General features: G+C 44.3%; 1 protein-coding gene across 1 annotated transcript in view; it reads left to right on the forward strand.

Annotated features, from left to right (window-relative positions):
• HTT (huntingtin) overlaps positions 1-18,459 on the forward strand; it is a 990,576-nt gene that overhangs the window by 254,665 nt on the left and 717,452 nt on the right. Inside the window, exons 16-17 of the mRNA XM_030191138.1 lie at positions 6,307-6,444; positions 16,237-16,395. Of these exons, the coding sequence (XP_030046998.1) occupies positions 6,307-6,444; positions 16,237-16,395 (297 nt within the window). The remainder of the gene's footprint in view (positions 1-6,306; positions 6,445-16,236; positions 16,396-18,459) is intronic.

Here is an 18,459-nt window from a genome sequence, read left to right on the forward strand (position 1 = left end):
TATCTCGACGATTGGCTGGTGAAGAACACATCCGAGGCAGGAGCCCTGCAGTCCATGCAGATGACTATTCGCCTCCTGGAGCTACTGGGGTTTGTGATAAATTACCCAAAGTCCCATCTTCTCCCAGTGCAGAAACTCGAATTCATCGGAGCCCTGCTGGATTCTCGGACGGCTCGCGCCTATCTCCCAGAGACGAGGGCCAACAACTTGTTGTCCCTCGTCTCGCGGGTGCGAGCGTCCCAGCAGATCACAGCTCGGCAGATGTTGAGATTGCTGGGCCACATGGCCTCCACAGTTCATGTGACTCCCATGGCCCGCCTTCACATGAGATCTGCTCAATGGACCCTAGCCTCCCAGTGGTATCAGGCCGCTGGGGGTCTAGAGGACGTGATCCACCTGTCCACGAGTTTTCTCGAATCCCTGTTTTGGTGGACGATTTGCTCCAATTTGACTCTGGGACGTCCCTTCCAAATTCCTCAGCCACAAAAAGTGCTGACCACGGATGTGTCTCTCCTGGGATGGGGAGCTCATGTCGATGGGCTTCACACCCAAGGAAGTTGGTCCCTCCAAGAACGCGATCTACAGATCAATCTTCTGGAGTTGCGAGCGATCTGGAACGCTCTGAAGGCTTTCAGAGATCGGCTGTCCCACCAAATTATCCAAATTCAGACAGACAATCAGGTTGCCATGTACTATGTCAACAAGCAGGGGGGCACCGGATCTCGCCCCCTGTGTCAGGAAGCCGTCAGCATGTGGCTCTGGGCTCGCCGTCAGGGCATGGTGCTCCAAGCCACATATCTGGCAGGCGTAAACAACAGTCTGGCCGACAGGTTGAGCAGGATTATGCAACCTCACGAGTGGTCGCTCAACTCCAGAGTGGTGCGCCAGATCTTCCAAGCGTGGGGCACCCCCTTGGTGGATCTCTTCGCATCTTGAGTGAACCACAAAGTCCCTCAGTTCTGTTCCAGGCTTCAGGCCCACGGCAGACTGGCGTCGGATGCCTTCCTCCTGGATTGGGGGGAAGGTCTGCTGTATGCTTATCCTCCCATACCTCTGGTGGGGAAGACTTTGTTGAAACTCAAGCAAGACCGAGGCACCATGATTCTGATTGCTCCCTTTTGGCCGCGTCAGATCTGGTTCCCTCTTCTTCTGGAGTTATCCTCCGAAGAACCGTGGAGATTGGAGTGTTTTCCGACCCTCATCACGCAGGACGACGGGGCTCTTCTGCATCCCAACCTCCAGTCCCTGGCTCTCACGGCCTGGATGTTGAGGGCGTAGACTTTGCCTCTTTGGGTCTGCCAGAGGGTGTCTCCCGCATCTTGCTTGCTTCCAGGAAAGACTCCACTAAGAGAAGTTACTTCTTTCATTGGAGGAGGTTTGCCGTCTGGTGTGACAGCAAGGCCCTAGATCCTCGCTCTTGTCCTACACAGACCCTGCTTGAATACCTTCTGCACTTGTCTGAGTCTGGTCTCAAGACCAACTCCGTAAGGGTTCACCTTAGTGCAATCAGTGCATACCATTACCAAGTGGAAGGTAAGCCGATCTCAGGACAGCCTTTAGTTGTTCGCTTCATGAGAGGTTTGCTTTTGTCAAAGCCCCCTGTCAAGCCTCCTACAGTGTCATGGGATCTCAATGTCGTTCTCACCCAGCTGATGAAACCTCCTTTTGAGCCACTGAATTCCTGCCATCCGAAGTACTTGACCTGGAAGGCCATTTTCTTGGTGGCAGTTACTTCGGCTCGTAGAGTCAGCGAGCTTCAGGCCCTGGTAGCCCAGGCCCCTTACACCAAATTTCATCACAACAGAGTAGTCCTCCGCACTCACCCTAAGTTTCTGCCAAAGGTCGTGTCGGAGTTCCATCTGAACCAGTCAATTGTCTTGCCAACATTCTTTCCCCGTCCTCATTCCTGCCCTGCTGAACGTCAGCTGCACACATTGGACTGCAAGAGAGCATTGGCCTTCTACCTGGAGCGGACACAGCCCCACAGACAGTCCGCCCAATTGTTTGTTTCTTTTGATCCCAATAGGAGGGGAGTGGCTGTAGGGAAACGCACCATATCCAATTGGCTAGCAGATTGCATTTCCTTCACTTACGCCCAGGCGGGGCTGGCTCTTGAGGGTCATGTCACGGCTCATAATGTTAGAGCCATGGCTGCGTCGGTAGCCCACTTGAAGTCAGCCTCCATTGAAGAAATTTGCAAAGCTGCGACGTGGGCTTCTGTCCACACATTCACATCCCATTACTGCCTGCAGCAGGATACCCGACGCGACAGTCGGTTCGGGCAGTCAGTTCTTCAGAACCTGTTTGGGCTTTAGGATCCAACTCCACCCCCCGAGGGCCCTGTTTGTTCTGTTCCAGGCTGCACTCTCAGTTAGTTGGTAAATTTTTTAGGTCAATCTCAGTTATGTCCTCGCCGTTGCGAGGTCCAATTGACCATGGTTGTTGTTTTGAGTGAGCCTGGGGGCTAGGGATACCCCATCAGTGAGAACAAGCAGCCTGCTTGTCCTCGGAGAAAGCGAATGCTACATACCTGTAGAAGGTATTCTCCGAGGACAGCAGGCTGATTGTTCTCACAAACCCACCCGCCTCCCCTTTGGAGTTGTGTCTTCCCTTGAAGTGTATTGTCTTGCTACATACTGGACTGGCCGGCTCGAGCCGGTTTCGGGCGGGAAGACGGCCGCGCATGCGCGGTGCGCGCGGGCGCGCGAGGGCTAGCAAAGGACTTTGCTAGTGAAGTTTCCGATTGGAGGGGCTGCCGTGGACGTCACCCATCAGTGAGAACAATCAGCCTGCTGTCCTCGGAGAATACCTTCTACAGGTATGTAGCATTCGCTTTATGGGGAACCCTTTGATTAAGGGGATTCAGTTAGGGTCTCAACGTTTTTAAAGTTGCGGCGTTTACGGATTACTTATTGGTACATCTTACAAGCCCGAGAGAATTGCTGGAGACTCTTTTAGAAACTTTTTAGGAATACGGAGATTATGCGGGATTTCGTATCAAAATAAAATCTGAGGCGTTGGCCTCACCGGCGGTCCCGGACAATACTTAGGGGTTGGATTTTCCTTTGAGATGGGCACCTGGGTTCTTTAAGTATCTGGCAACTTGGCTTACATTGAATGTCCCCTCACTATATCGCCTGAATGTGTCGGCCTTAGTAGAAGATACAAAAAGACAATTGGATTCTTGGATGGGTCTCCCCTTGATGTTGTTGGGGAGGGTTAATTTAATAAGGATGGTTATATTCCCCAGATGGCTCTATGTATTGCAGACGTTACCGCTCCGGCTTTTTAAAAAAGACTTAAGTAGAGAGGTGTGGTAGCCGTGTTAGTCCACTCTTAAAGGTTATCAATAGACATCAAACAAAATAAAACATGGAAAAGAAAATAAGATGATACCTTTTTTTATTCGACATAACTTAATACATTTCTTGATACAGGAACGTAAGACCTTTGAAATAAGAATGATTGAATATTTTGACACCCAACAAACAGGACTTAATAAGGATCTGGGTTTTCTAACCCATTATAAACCATAAAGCTGTATTTCTCTGTTTATTTCTCTGTTTATTACCCTCCTACCAACACCCATCCTGTTAGTATATCAATGAAATGCTTTGATGTCCCCATGCATACCCCCACCCTCCCACTCTGTCAGACTGTCAAAGTAATGCTTTGATGTTTCTCTTATATATACTATCTGCTAACACATTTGCTTATTTCCGATCTGACGAAGAAGGGCAACCTTCGAAAGCTAATCAAGAAATGTATTAAGTTATGTCCAATAAAAAAGGTATCATCTTATTTTCTTTTCCATGTTTATTTTGTTTGATTTCTATTGATAACCTAAAAAAGACTTGAAGGTGGTGACTAGGCTCTTCAGTCGCTTTTGTTGGGCCCGCAAAAACCCTAAGTTGAGTCAGGAGGTGCTGAGCAGCGATTGGGGCCAGGGGAGAGTGGGGTTCCCTAGCTTGTTTCTTTACAATCAGGCGTGTCTTCTTAGGCACCTGGGGGACTGGTTCAATTTAACACAGTCATACACGCCCACAAACTTTGAACAGGAGTATTTCGCCCCTCATGGGTTCTTTTCGCTCCTACACCTTCCCCAGGGCCGGGTGCCTCAATATTTTAAGGGAAGCATGCTACTTAGACCTTTGCGGGAGGTGTGGTGTTGGCTGGTGAGGTTATTGGGGGGGGGGGAGCCCAAGGGTTACGGATCAACTGCCTATCCGCGGTAATATCGATTTTGAGGCTGGGATGGATAACCCGGTTTTTCTTGTGTGGGATCACAAATGTTTCTCTATATTAGAACATTTCTTACAAGAGGATGGGGGGTTGCTGTCGTTTGACGTCATGCAGGATAGGGTGGGGCCTACTTGGGGGAACCGGTTTGCGTATGCACAGGTTAAACATTATGTAGCCTCCTTGGATCAACTCTCTTTGAGACAATGTCTGGGAGTGAAGCGCCATGTTTTTTTTTCAAGAGACTCTGGAGGAGCGCCTTTCGATCTTGGGTCTTCATAGGTCTCTAGTCCGTCGAGGCCCCTGTAGGAATTATGAACTTCTTAAAAGTAGATGGGAGAAAGACTTAGGGATATCTCTAGCGCATTGGGATGTGGCAGCCACATTAAAGGGCATACGTGGGCTGGTAACAGATGAGAGACTGAGAAAGTGTGGCTATCGAGTGGTGTTGAGGGGATACATGTCTAAGGCTCAATTGGCGCACGTGTCAGGTTCTGAGGCTTTGGCTTGCTCTAAGTGTGAGGGTAGCCCCCATTCGTTTTATCATGCATTTTGGACGTGTCCTGCGGTACGTGCCTTCTGGTTGTGGGTGAGGGGCTTTCTGATTAGGTTACTGGGGCAAATGATTCGGGGGAAGGAGGGGCAGTTTCTGTTGGATCAACCCGGGGCTTTTGCTCCCCTAGACCGACATTCAAGTCTGTTTTGTTGGAAATTCAGCTTGGTGGCTCGGAAATGTGTTCTACAATACTGGACTTCGTCTGAGGCCCCTGCTTATTGGCACTGGCAGAACCAGGTACATCTTTTGGTGACCTGGGAAGCTAGAGAGGTGAGATACTTACCCAGACTCGGGGTGCTTTTTACTCAAGTATGGCAACCGTACCTGCAAAATCTCAGTTCCAAAGGGCATAGTCTGCTACTTAATTCATAAACCTATCTGTATAAATTTTTATTTCTTTATTAATATGGGTGGGGGAGGGGTGTAGGGGTTTCATTTTTGTTGCCTTGTCCAGCCCATGGTTTGGGTTAAATTTCTAGGCCCCTTTTAGTCCTAGATAGGTGGGATGGATTTGGGTTCGAAGGAGGGGTGGAGGGGAAGGTCTAGTTGGGTAGTTGATTATTGGGTCTGGTACTGGGTTTTGTGGTATGGGTCGAGAGTGCCTCAATAGATTATTGCTGTTTGATTAGAATAGGGCTGTGGAGGAGGGGGAGGGAGGCTGATTAGGGGGAAGTTTTTTCTTTGAAATCTGTTGGTTAACTACCATTCCTGCAGCATCTTTTCAGGCAGGGAAGGGGTTTGGGGAGGATAGGATCACTGTCGATTTTATGTGACTCTTAGGCTACGGGCCAGATTTGTCTGGCTTCTATTATTATGTGGTTTACAGATAAATAAGAGTGACTATTCCTCCCGGGGGTAGGGGAGGGGGGGGGGTAGGGAGAAAATGTTAAATTTGCTTTTTCCTGCTGATGGCTTTTCACATTTTAGTCTTAGGAAGCATGTTTTGCTATTCAATTTATGCTGTGTGATACTTGTTGTACTTGTTGTTAATGTCTGAAATGCTGGATTCTTAATAAAAACTGTTGGAAATATGAAAGTGGCCTGTGCTAGTTTTGGTGTGTGAAATCGGCGTGTGCTGGGTTATTTTATTACTGCAATGGGAAAAAAAGGCCTTTTTTAAAATGGGGCAATAAATGGCCATGCGCTACTATTAAAATTAGCATGCGGCCATTTACTGTCTGAGCCCTTACAGCCACCTGTTTAGTAGACTGTAAGGTGTCATGTGCTACTCATGCAGTAATCAGGCAGTGCATGGCAATTTGGCTGTGCATTGCTAATTACTGCTGGAAAGCCCCCCCCCCCCCCCCCCCCCCCCCGCAGTAGAAAAATTATTTTCTACCTTGGGAAACTGCACGTGCCAACTTTGAAACTACTGACAGACACCCATTCTACCGTGGTGGTAGGGTCGAATTGGCACGTGCTACCTACAAAGCCCTACTGTGGCTTATTGATAGGGCCCATAGTGTGCTGATTGATGGAATGAATTGTAATTTATAAATTATGCTTTTCAGTGTTGGTTCCTGACAAGGAGGTGCGGGTTAGTGTGAAAGCATTAGCCGTAAGCTGTGTTGGAGCAGCTGTTGCCCTACATCCTGAAGCTTTTTTCAGCAAGCTTTATAGAACTCCCACTGAAGCCACAGAACAGCATGGTATGTAGAATTTTCTAATGGATTTTGCATGTCTAGGGGCTCAATTACTTTACCTTTTTTTCTCCCCTTTTTTTTAATCTATTGAGAAAAATGATAAAAAAAAATAGAATCCCTACCTTAAGTATATGACCATTCTAAATATTTCCCTTGTACTCCATACATTTTATTTGCATGGTATGGGTGACTGTGGGGGGTCTTTTACTAAAGATTAGCTCGAGTTATCTGCAGCAGGGCCCATAGGAATAAAATGGGCCCTCCTGCATATAACTCGAGCTAATCTTTAGTACAAGACTCCCCTGTGGTAGTTCCATTCTGATTGTGCCACAGCTGAGAAATAGATAATTTCTGTTGTATATTCTTCATTTATGTGATGTGGATGGTCTTACTTTTCTATGTTTTTTCCCCATTGGAAACCAGAGTTTTAGGTCTTAGGCCTTATAAATACAAGTAAGTATAATTTTAAACTATAAAGAATATTTTAGCAATTTATTCCATTTTTTGTGTGACCCGTAAATAGTTCAAAATCAATCCTATCTAAAGCCATCAAATAATCTTAACACAAGACAGCATGTTTAAAGATGCCATGATATCTCAGTACTGCCTGCCTTGAATAAAAGCTTGACGCAAATCACTTTACAATAAAATAAAAATAAAGAATACAATGAAAATACAGGGTGAGGCAAAAAAAAAAGTAACCTCCTAGAGGTTTTTTTTTTTTTTTGCCGTTTTCAAGAACCGCTTTGAATTTCAATGAGAAATTTTACATACTTATTTAAAGGCTTATTTTCAAAGCGTTTAGACATACAAAGTTCTGTAGTCACCTATGGAAATTTGTAACTCTTAAGTGTTTTAAAGATATCCTTTTTCTAGACAACCTTTAGTTGTTTGCTTCATGAGAGGTTTGCTGTTGACAAAGCCCTTTGTCGAACCTCTACCTTTGATCCTCTCAGGAATGATGATCCACAAAACAGCGAGCCTTTTTAGGCGCTCAGAGCATTATAGTGATGACTGTCCGAGATATCTCAACAGAGGCCAACCCGGAATCGCCGACCTCCGCGCAATTACAAAGAATAGTTTACAACTTATCCTCTAAGAATTTAAGCACAGCCCAACATCAAGGACTTTAATTGGGACTGTGGTTTGCCCACCAACCAATATGATTCTTTCAATATGCGTTGCAGTTTACAGAAATTTTTTTGGAAACTAAGATTAAGGGCTTTTTTTGACAAGCAACAATCGAATGAAGAGACCATGGGCTTGGATGAAGATGAGTTCTACAAAACGTTTATGTCAGAGCACAAACTACCATCTACGTGGTTACCTCCGGGGCCTCCAGAACCCATTATAGAAGCTTTTTCACAGTTGGTTCTGCATGACCTAACCATCATGGGAAAAGTAAAATTCACCACACTGTTTAATTTGAGTTACGCCCAACGTCAGGCTTTTGAGGAGTTATGTTTGGATGACAGCATTATTATTCTCAAAGCTGATAAAGGAGGGGGCGTTGTGGTTCAGGATATAGGGAGGAGGACACTCAATATTACAGTAGACTGGATGTGGATCCGACTCCGACTAAAACCAATCAGGAAGAAGTGTATGCCATGTTAACTAAAGCTACTGAGGGGAGGGGATTATCACTATAAAAGAGTTTAAGTATCTATTCAACAAATATCCTCGTATTCCTCAAATCTATTTTGTGCCGAAAATCCACAAGACATTACACAATCCTCCTGGACGTCCTATTGTGTCTAGCAGGGACTCATTGAACGAGCCGTAGTCCCAATATGTGGATTTCTATTTGCAGCTGGTCATTGCGACTATTCCATCCTATGTGAGAGATTCGGCTCATTTGATCTGTTTACTTCAGGAGGTAGGTGTACTAGAAGAATCTATCATTTTAGTATCCATGGATGTTATTTCCTTATACACCAAAATCCCTCACCAGGAGGCTATTGATCTTGTGAGCACCCAGTTAACCTCTCTGGATCTTTCTTCGACTAAAATACAATTGCTAATTGCAAAAGTACATGTGAGAATGGAATGGATATAGCACCGTTCACGGAAGAGAGTGTGTATGAACAACTTAAAAATCTTAAGGTGGACAAAGCAGTGGGACCGGATGGGATCCACCCCAGGATATTGAGGGAGCTCAGAGAGGTTCTGGCGGGTCCTCTTAAAGATTTGTTTAATAAATCCTTGGAGACGGGACAGGTTCCGTTGGATTGTAGAACGGCGGAGGTGGTCCCTCTTCACAAAAGTGGTGATAGGGAAGAAGCTGGAAACTACAGGCCGGTAAGCCTCACTTCGATTATTGGAAAAGTAATGGAAGCCATGCTGAAGGAAAGGATAGTGAATTTCCTGGAAGCCAATAAGTTGCAAGATCCGAGACAACATGGTTTTACCAAAGGGAAATCGTGCCAAACGAATCTCATTGAATTCTTTGACTGGGTGACCGGAGAATTAAATCAAGGACGTGCTATGGACATAATCTACCTAGATTTCAGCAAAGCTTTTGACACGGTTCTCCACAGGAGGCTCTTGAATAATCTAGAAGGGCTGAAGATAGGACCCGACGTGGTGAACTGGATTAGGAACTGGTTGACGGGCAGACGCCAGAGGATGGTGGTAAATGGAGTTTGCTCGGAAGAGAGAAAGGTGAGTAGTGGAGTGCCTCAGGGATCGGTGCTGGGGCCGATTCTATTCAATATATTTGTGAGTAATATTGCCAAAGGGTTAGAAGGTAAAGTTTGCCTTTTTGCGGATGACACTAAGATTTGCAACAGAGTGGACACCCCGGAGGGAGTGGAAAGCATGAAAAAGGATCTGAGGAAGCTAGAAGAATGGTCTAACATTTGGCAATTAAAATTCAATGCAAAGAAATGCAAAGTGATGCACTTAGGGAGTAGAAATCCACGAGAGATGTATGTGTTAGGCGGTGAGAGTCTGATAGGTACGGAAGGGGAGAGGGATCTTGGGGTGATAGTATCTGAGGACCTGAAGGCGACGAAACAGTGTGACAAGGCGGTGGCCGTAGCTAGAAGATTGCTAGGCTGTATAGAGAGAGGTGTGACCAGCAGTAGAAAAGAGGTTTTAATACCCCTGTATAAGACATTGGGTGAGGCCTCACCTGGAGTATTGTGTTCAGTTTTGGAGGCCGTATCTTGTGAAGGATGTGAAAAAAATGGAAGGGGTGCAAAGAAAAGCTACGAGAATGGTATGGGATTTGTGTTACAAGACGTATGAGGAGAGACTTGTGGACCTGAACATGTATACCTGGAGGAAAGGAGAAACGGGGGTGATATGATACAGACGTTCAAATATTTGAAAGGTATTAATCTGCAAACGAACCTTTTCCAGAGAGGGGAAGGCGGTAGAATGAGAGGACATGAAATGAGATTGAAGGGGGGCAGACTCAAGAAAAATGTCAGGAAGTATTTTTTCACAGAGAGAGTGGTGGATGCTTGGAATGCCCTCCCGCGGGAGGTGGTGGAGAGGAAAATGGTAACGGAATTCAAACATGCGTGGGATAAACATAAAGGAATCCTCCTCAGAAGGAAGCGATCCCCAGAAGCTTAGCCGGCGGTGGGAGGCAGAGCTGGTGGTTGGGAGGTGGGGATAGTGCTGGGCAGACTTATACGGTCTGTGCCAGAGCTGGTGGTGGGAGGCGGGGCGGGTGGTTGGGAGGTGGGGATAGTGCTGGGCAGACTTATATGGTCTGTGCCCTGAAAAAGACAGGTACAAATCAAGGTAAGGTATACACAAAAAATGACACGTGAGTTTATCTTGTTGGGCAGGCTGGGTGAACCGTGCAGGTCTTTTTCTGCCGTCATCTACTATGTTACTAATGGAAATGACCAAAAAGGTCTTGTGCAAGAACTCTTTTCAATTTGAGGGCACTAATTATATACAACTACATGGGATAGTGATGGGGGCCACCGTTGCCCCCACCATTGCCTGTTTATATATGGCCAACTTTGAACGTCTCTATATATAAAGTTCCAGATTTAGTCAATACATTAAAATTTGGAAAAGATTCATAGACGTTTTTATGGTTTGGACTGGTGACCTGGTCAGTCTTCAAGAATTGTTTTCTTATGTCAATGATTGTGACACCAATATCGCTTTCGAGTCTACAGTGGGAGGTTTGTCTCTAAATTTTCTGGACATCAGTATCTCATTTTCTAATCGGATGTTCGATACAACATTATATAGAAAATCTACCGACACCAATACCATACTCCATCATAGTAGTTTCTATCCTAAATCAGTGAAGACTGGCATTCCTATCGGCCAGTTCCTCAGAATCAGAAAGTTGTGTGGCACTCAGGACAAATTCAAGATGGAAGCCCATAACATGTGTGAACGATTGAGGGCACGGGGATATCCCCCCAAGTCGTTGAAAATGGCACAGAAGAGGGCATCCAACACCTATCAACGGTGGCTGTTAACTTCTAGCAGGAAGCCATCCAGGACGGTGAATAATAGATTCACGTGTGTATTACCCTATTCTAACCGGATGACATCTGTGCAACAGATCATTAGGAAACATTGGCCCATGTTAGCTCTTCTCAGATTTTCTCAACCACCACTTTTTGCCAACACCAGAGCCAGCAATCTGGGTGAATTATTACGGACCCTGTTCTGTACCAGACAGCAAACCTGGGACTAGTACCACTAGAGGACATCATCCGTGCTCACGATGTGTGTATTGTATATACGTGTGGAGCACTGACCAGGTGGTTCACCCCAGGACGGGTCGTCCGTTCTATCTTACTGCTGATACCGATTGTGAGTTGGCTCAGGTTGTTTATGGAATTATCTGCCCATGCCAGAAATGGTATGTTGGCTATACCACCAGAAAAATTAAGCAGCGCATTGCGGAAAATGTCAGCAATTTAAGAGTCCAGAGGAGAGAGGCACCTCTGGTAGAACATTGGGCCAACCACAATCATGTCATTTCGGATCTAAAATATGTAGTTTTGAAGCAAGTGACTATGCTATTTGGGGGCAATGTAGCCAGATTACTCAAACGTAAGGAGCAACGATTTATATTCCAATGGGACACTTTTACCTCTGGTGGCCTGAATCGAGAAGTGGAATGGCTTCATGAATGACTATGAGATGACGTCATCTGGGACTGTATAAATCTGTAGGGCGCATGCGCCGGCGTTTCCTTGATGGTTGGCCTCGTATGAAATGGTCTCCCCTCCTTTTCAGGTGAGCCTTGGTATTATTATTTGATTGAATTATAAGATTTAGCGCACACGTTTTGAAGAAAAGTGTACGAATGGATTGAAGAAAGATGGTAATATATTGATTGTATATTGCAGAGCTAGGTCGTCCAGTGGGAGAAATGCTCTGGGTTGTTTAAGTTCGCCTGAAGACGTTTAGAACAGCGAAACACACGTAGTGTTGAGAACGAGAGAAAGCACGGGAGTGGGCCTGAGTACGATTGAGAAAGATACATATCAATAAGTTATGAAGAAGATTTAAGAAGATTTTGTAATTTACTTTTAATCACGAGCACATGCACCTTTCAACTAAGCCCAGCTGGTCTACAGTACGGCATCGTGACAGCAGTTTGATACAGCAGTAATTAAGCCCTAAGCTAAGTACCGGTCTTTATCACCTAATATATATTTTTCCTATTTTTGATCCAGCGTTATGAGAGTATACCATTGAACGAGAGTAAGGGATGGTAGGTAGGGCTGAGTGCGATGATGGTGTGACTTTGCCTGTTGTAACTCTGGAGACCAGCCGTAGCAACCGACACTTTACTGAGCACTCATTTGTTAAATATATATGATTTAAATATTTTTACAATTTTACTCACCAATATTGCATATTAAAAATTAAAAAAAAATTTATGTTGCATTTTCAATACGGTTCCTGACTTAGGAGGTTGTACAACATTGAAACCAGGCCTTTGAGTTACCCCGGGATTATAACAGTGTACGGAACCTCTACCTGTGTCATAGGACCTCAATGTTGTCCTCACCCAGCTGATAAAAACAACTTTTGAGCTACTTGATTCCCATCGTGGCTGTTACTTCAGCTCGCAGAGTCAGTGAGCTTCAGGCCTTAGTAGTAGATCCACCTTATACTAAGTTTCTTCACAACAGAGTTGTTCTCTGCAGTCACCCTAAGTTCCTGCCTAAGGCTGTGTTGGTGTTCCATCTGAACCAGTCGATTGTCTTGCCATCATTTTTTCCCAGACCATATGTCCATCCTGGCAAGAGCGCATTGCACACCTTGGACTACAAGCAAGCATTGGCCTTTTACTTGGAGCGGACTAGGCCCCACAGACAGTCCAATCAGCTTTTCGTTTCTTTTGATCCCAACAGGATGGGTGTTGCGGTCAGGAAACATACCATTTCTAACTGGTTGGCAGACTGCATTTCCTTCACTTATGCCCAGGCTGTGCTGACTCTTGAGGGTAATGTGAAGGCTCACAATGTCAGAGCCATGGCTGTGTTGGTAGCCCACTTGAGGTGAGCCTTCATTGAAGAAATTTGCAAGGCTGCAATGTGGTCTTCAGTCCACACATTCACATCTTACTACTGCCTTGAGCAGGATACCCGACATGACAGTCGATTTGGACAGACAGTACTTCAGAATTTGTTTGGGATCTATGTTCCAACTCCTCCTTCCTAAGCCCATTTTGTTCTGTTCCAGGCTGCACTCACACAATTTGTATATATTTTTCTGGTTAATCTGTATTTTGACCTTACTATTGCGAGGTTAAATTGACCACTGTTGTTTTTTTCAGAGAGCCTGGTAGCTAGGGATTCCCACGTGAGAATTATTGGTTTGTTTGTCCTTGGAGAAAACAAAGATACTTACCTGTAGCAGGTATTCTCCTAGGACAGCAGACCATATATTCTCACATATTCTCCCTCCTCCCTTTGGAGTTGTCTCTCTGCAATTTCATGGCGGGTGGAAAGGCACTTGCACATGTGCGGTGGGAGCGCTGCATGCACTTTTGAAACTATATAAAACTTTTTTCAAGCTCTGAACCTGGCGACGCGAGTCATGTCACCCACATGTGAGAATATATGGCCTGCTGTCCTCGGAGAATAGCTGCTACAGTTAAGTATCTTTGCTTTATTTGCTCCATGTCTCGTGCAGCCAGTTACTAGTGGGGTTGAAACACAGGTATTTGCTGTTTCTTCTATGAGATCTTTGAAGAGATTTAGTGGGAACTTGGGGAGGCTGTTCAGCCATTACTTCTCAATTGCCTATTCAGGGCAATGCAGTATTTCTCCCTGGATTAGACAGTGCAATTTTTGTACAGTGGGAAAGGGCAGGATTTTCTGTCATAGAAGAAGGTACACAGAAACCTTTTGAGGACCTTCCACAACATTTGCAGACAGGTAGAGGGGCTCAATTTGCATTCTAATTAACACGTTATATAAATTCGCTCGGTGTTAATTATTTTTACCCATTGGATATAAACAGAGAACTTGACTCAACAGATCCAGAAAATACAGTGACTATTTCTGGCTTACGTAAATCTTTAAACTCTTTAGGTATGTTGCAAAATTATGGCAATTTACAGTAAGCTTGGGAGCTGGAAGATGATCATCCCCTGGTACTACTTAATATTCCGAAATTGATTAAAGAGATTTCCCTGATGGTGTACAATGTGAGTGCCAATATAGAATACTTCACAGAGCCTACTTTTCTCAAGTGAGGACGTTTAAAGCCAAGGTAGTAGAGTCTCTGACTTGTGTTAAATGTCGGGAAGTATAGGTAGTTTTTCATGCTTTATGCGCCTATCCAAAAATACGAGTATAGTACTACTTATCATTTCTATGGTGCTACTAGGTATATGCAGTTCTGTACACTTGAGAGACAGTCTCTGCTTTTCAGAGCTTACAATCTAATCAGGACAGACAAACAGGACAAATAAGGAATAAAAGGAGTTACTGAAGGTGGGACTGATAAAACAGACATGGGTACTGAACAATCGAATAGGAGATAGGAATTAAAAGCAGCCTCAGAGGTGGGCTTTGAGCCTAGATTTGAAGATGGCCAGAGATGGAGCTTGATGTACTGGCTCAGGAAGTCTGTTCTAGGGGTATGGTGCAGCAAGATAAAAGGAGTGGATTCTTGAGTTGGCAGTGGAGGAGGAGGGTACAGATAAGAGAGATTTACCCAATGAACGGAGTTCCCAGGGAGGAGTGTAGGGAGAGATAAGAGTGTCTAATATGAGCATAGCGACACTGGCAGAATATAAGTCATGCAGCAGAATTTTGAACAGATTGATGGCTTAGTGGGAGACCTTTGAGAAGCATGTTGCAATATTCTAAGCAAGAGGTGATAAGAGTGGATAAAGGCTTTGGTAGTGTGCTCAGAAAGGAAGGGACAAATTTTGGTGATATTATAAAGAAAGAAATGACAGGTTTTAGCAGTCTGTTGGATATGTGCAGAGAGAGAGGAGTCCAAGATGACCCCAAGGTTACGAGCTGATGAGACAGGGAGGATGAGAGTGTTATCAACAGAGAGAATGGAGGAAGAGGAGAGATGGGTTTAGGGGGAAAGATAAGAAGCTCAGCCTTGGTAATTTTTAGTTTCAGATGGCGGTGAGACATTCAGGCAGCAATGTCAGACAGGCAGGTTAATACTTGGTTTTGGATTCCTGCTGAAATTTCTGATGAGGAGAGGTAGATCTGAGAGTCATCAGCATAAAGGTGATACTGAAAACTATGGGAGGAGATCAGGACACCATGAGAAGAGATATAGATGGAGTATACAGGGAAGAGGTTATTGACTATCTGATTTGCCTACTAGTATCGCTAATTCATAGCACTTTTGAAACTTTTAATAATGTCTTGTGCCGGAAATTTGGGGGTTAGAAGCAAGGGGCATAATTTGTTTGTGAGGAAGGCTACTTTATTGGGGGAAAAATTTATCATTTAGTGGTAGTTGCATTCAGAAGCTCTATCATATGTTCTATGGGGCCGTACTTGGCTTCTTTAGGAGCAAGTGCTGTTTATATCGGCTTGTGCATATAGCTTGTCAAACTTCAAACAAAATGGCACACAAGCCGATATAAATAGCACTTGTTCCTGAAGAAGCCAAGTACGGGTCAAACGATGGCCCCGTCGAACATAAAGTTAAGTGCTGTATTTATGAATCTGGTGCTTCAATTTTGAGCTTGTTTGTATATAGACATTCGCATATTGAAATCTGTTAAGCACTAAAAGACTGTTAATTTAAGAAGCACTTTATAAGATTGCATGAAAAAAACATAAAAAACAAGGAGTTTTTTTAATCCCTATGATAGAAACTAGTCAACGGCAAAAACCAATGCCAGTTGCAGCCTAGGATTTTCAATCCGATAGGTTTCTGAGGGATTTTTCTCCTTTTTCTAGATAAGTTTCAGAGTTTAGAGAAGCTTGTTACATACTAGTGTTTTCAAGTACTTGTATAGATTTACCATATTTATGCACTAGTTTTCACTGCACATTGAGATTTGGGCTAAGAGCAACAATTGCAATATTTTATATTTCCTTTGTGTCATTGTTAACAACAATGAAATGTTTAGGAGGTGTGTTTTTTGCTGTCAGTGAATTTTAGTGTGTCACTTACATGAGCTTTCTTCTGTTGTGACACACTTGACAAAGATGAGAACCACTGGTTTAACGAAAAACATCTCAGATATTGAAGGATGCTTCATTTGGTGGTACTGACTAATATATTAGATGATACTGAAGGGCATTCGTTATTGTCAGAGGCACTGTTCTGTGAAAGCACATAAAGTTCAATTTTTAACCTTAAATTTTGCAGAAATTCAGTATGTGTCAGATGTTCTGAATTATATTAACCATGGTGATCCTCAGATAAGAGGAGCTACTGCCATTCTCTGTGGTACCGTTATCTACTCCATTCTCAATGTGTCACGATTTGATGCAGAAAACTGGTTAATGAGAATTAGAAGTTCAACAGGTAAGTCTTTCTTTTTTTAACTCTTGTATTGTTGTTGATATGAAAGTAAAAATAAAACTAGTGAAGTTCTGTTGTTTCTTTAGTGCTTACAAATGAATGCATCATAATACAAAACAGTATAACGTTTTCCTGTTTTCCAAAAACACTTCTCTTCCCCCATTCCTCCTTCACCAAATGTTCTCCTAATAAATGGTTGTTACACGAGGCTCATATCTGTTAGCTTATTCCTTCCAAATCATTGAATCCATGGTTGGCACACTTTGTCAGAGGCTGGTAGGTTTTTTTTTATATTTCAGTGCTCTAAATTTTGACATACTATATCTGCACCAAACATTTCTCTGTTGAACTGCAATCTGTTTCCATGCTATTAATGTTATTCTTGCAGCTCTACATATATAGGCCACTAACTTATTCTCTTCTACTGTCGGCTCCTGTAAAGGTTGGTTCAATAGGAAAGTTGTTATACTCCTTTTCACTACCCACCCTGTCATGGCAAGTAAATATTTAATCACCCATTCCTAATATGTTTGTGTCTTTGAGCAGTCCCACCAGATGTAAGCCACATTGAGCCTACAAATAGGTGGGAAAATGCAATCTCATTTTCCACTAGTGATGAGCTATAGAGATCTTACTAATCTTATCGTGTATTTGTCTTCATTGACTCTGTTAGCTGAAGTCCCATGTCTCATTCCCACTCAGTAATGTAATGTGGTTTATCATTTACCATAAATGATGGCAATTTATAAAGTATTCCCTCCTTCTTTAACATAATTTCTAACACTTTTTCATATTTTTCTCAAGATCCTCTCAAGCTATATTCTGATTCAAAAAATGTTGGAGTTGTAGATAGGAGTAGAAAGCTTTATTATCTATTGGGTAAGTGTCCTGTAATTCTCCAAAAATAAGAATCATGCTCTTATTCCAGATTGACCCAAATATTAAAACTCCTTTCCCTATCTATTATCCCTATACCTTAGCTTATTATCGACTGTATCTAAGATCATGTAATGACTGCATCATAACAACACTCTGTAAGCCACATTGAGCCTGCAAAAAGGTGGGATAATGTGGGGTACAAATGCAATAAATACAATTCTTGCAGTATAATATTTTATACTAGTAAAAAAGGCCCGTTTCTGACACAAATGAAACGGGCGCTAGCAAGGTTTTCCTCGGAGTGTGTATGTTTGAGAGTGTGTGTGTGAGAGTGTGTGAGAGAAAGAGTGAATGTGCGAGTGTGTGTGTGTGACAGAAAGAGAGTGAGACTGGGTGCAAGTGTGTCTGAGAGAGAGACTGTGTGTGAGAAAGAGAGTGTGTGCCAGGGGCCCCCCTCCCTCCCTCCCTGTTACAGGGTTGTTTCCCCTCCCTCCCTCCCCGTTCCAGGGTACCCCTCCCAGTTTCATGTTCTGTCCCCTCCCTCCCTCCCAGTTTCAGGGTCCGTCCCCGCCCCCTCCCAGTTTCAGGGTCCGTTCCCCCCTCCCAGTTTCAGGGTCCAGGCGCCCCCCTTCTGTCTGACGTGCAGGCTCTCTACAGTGTATGTCTGAGTGTGTGTTTCCTTGGATTGTGTACGTTTGAGACAGTGTGTGTATGTGAGAGAGTGTTTCTGTGTGTGATAGAGGAAGTGTTTGAGAGATGTAGTGTGTGTTTTAAATACTGTACAAATGTGTGTGTGTGTTTGAGAGAGAGAGTGTGTGTGTGTGACAGTGAGTTACAGTGTGACACAGTATGTGTGTGGCTACAACTACCATGACCCGTTCCTTCCCTACCTCTCCTTCCGTCCGAGGTGTAGGCCGGCCACCCCCCCCTTTTCGTCCGAAGTGCAGGGCCTTCCCCGTTCTGTCTGAGGGGCTGTCCCCCACCCATTCTGTGCGTGGTGCAGGTCCCCCCTTCCTTGCAGTTTCTGACACCCGCCCGTTTTCCACAGGGGCAGGCAGTGCCTCGGGGTTGTTTGATGAACGGTTTTGTAAGTCAGGGAACAGACATTAAAGTGAGTGTTCGTCCCCTCCCTCCTTAGCGTTACGGGTCCGCGTTAGTAGTTTTTCGGACGGCTTCCGCCATCTCCGC

This window comes from Microcaecilia unicolor, chromosome 2 (assembly GCF_901765095.1).
Source record: "Microcaecilia unicolor chromosome 2, aMicUni1.1, whole genome shotgun sequence".
In the NCBI taxonomy this organism is placed as follows: Eukaryota; Metazoa; Chordata; class Amphibia; order Gymnophiona; family Siphonopidae; genus Microcaecilia; species Microcaecilia unicolor.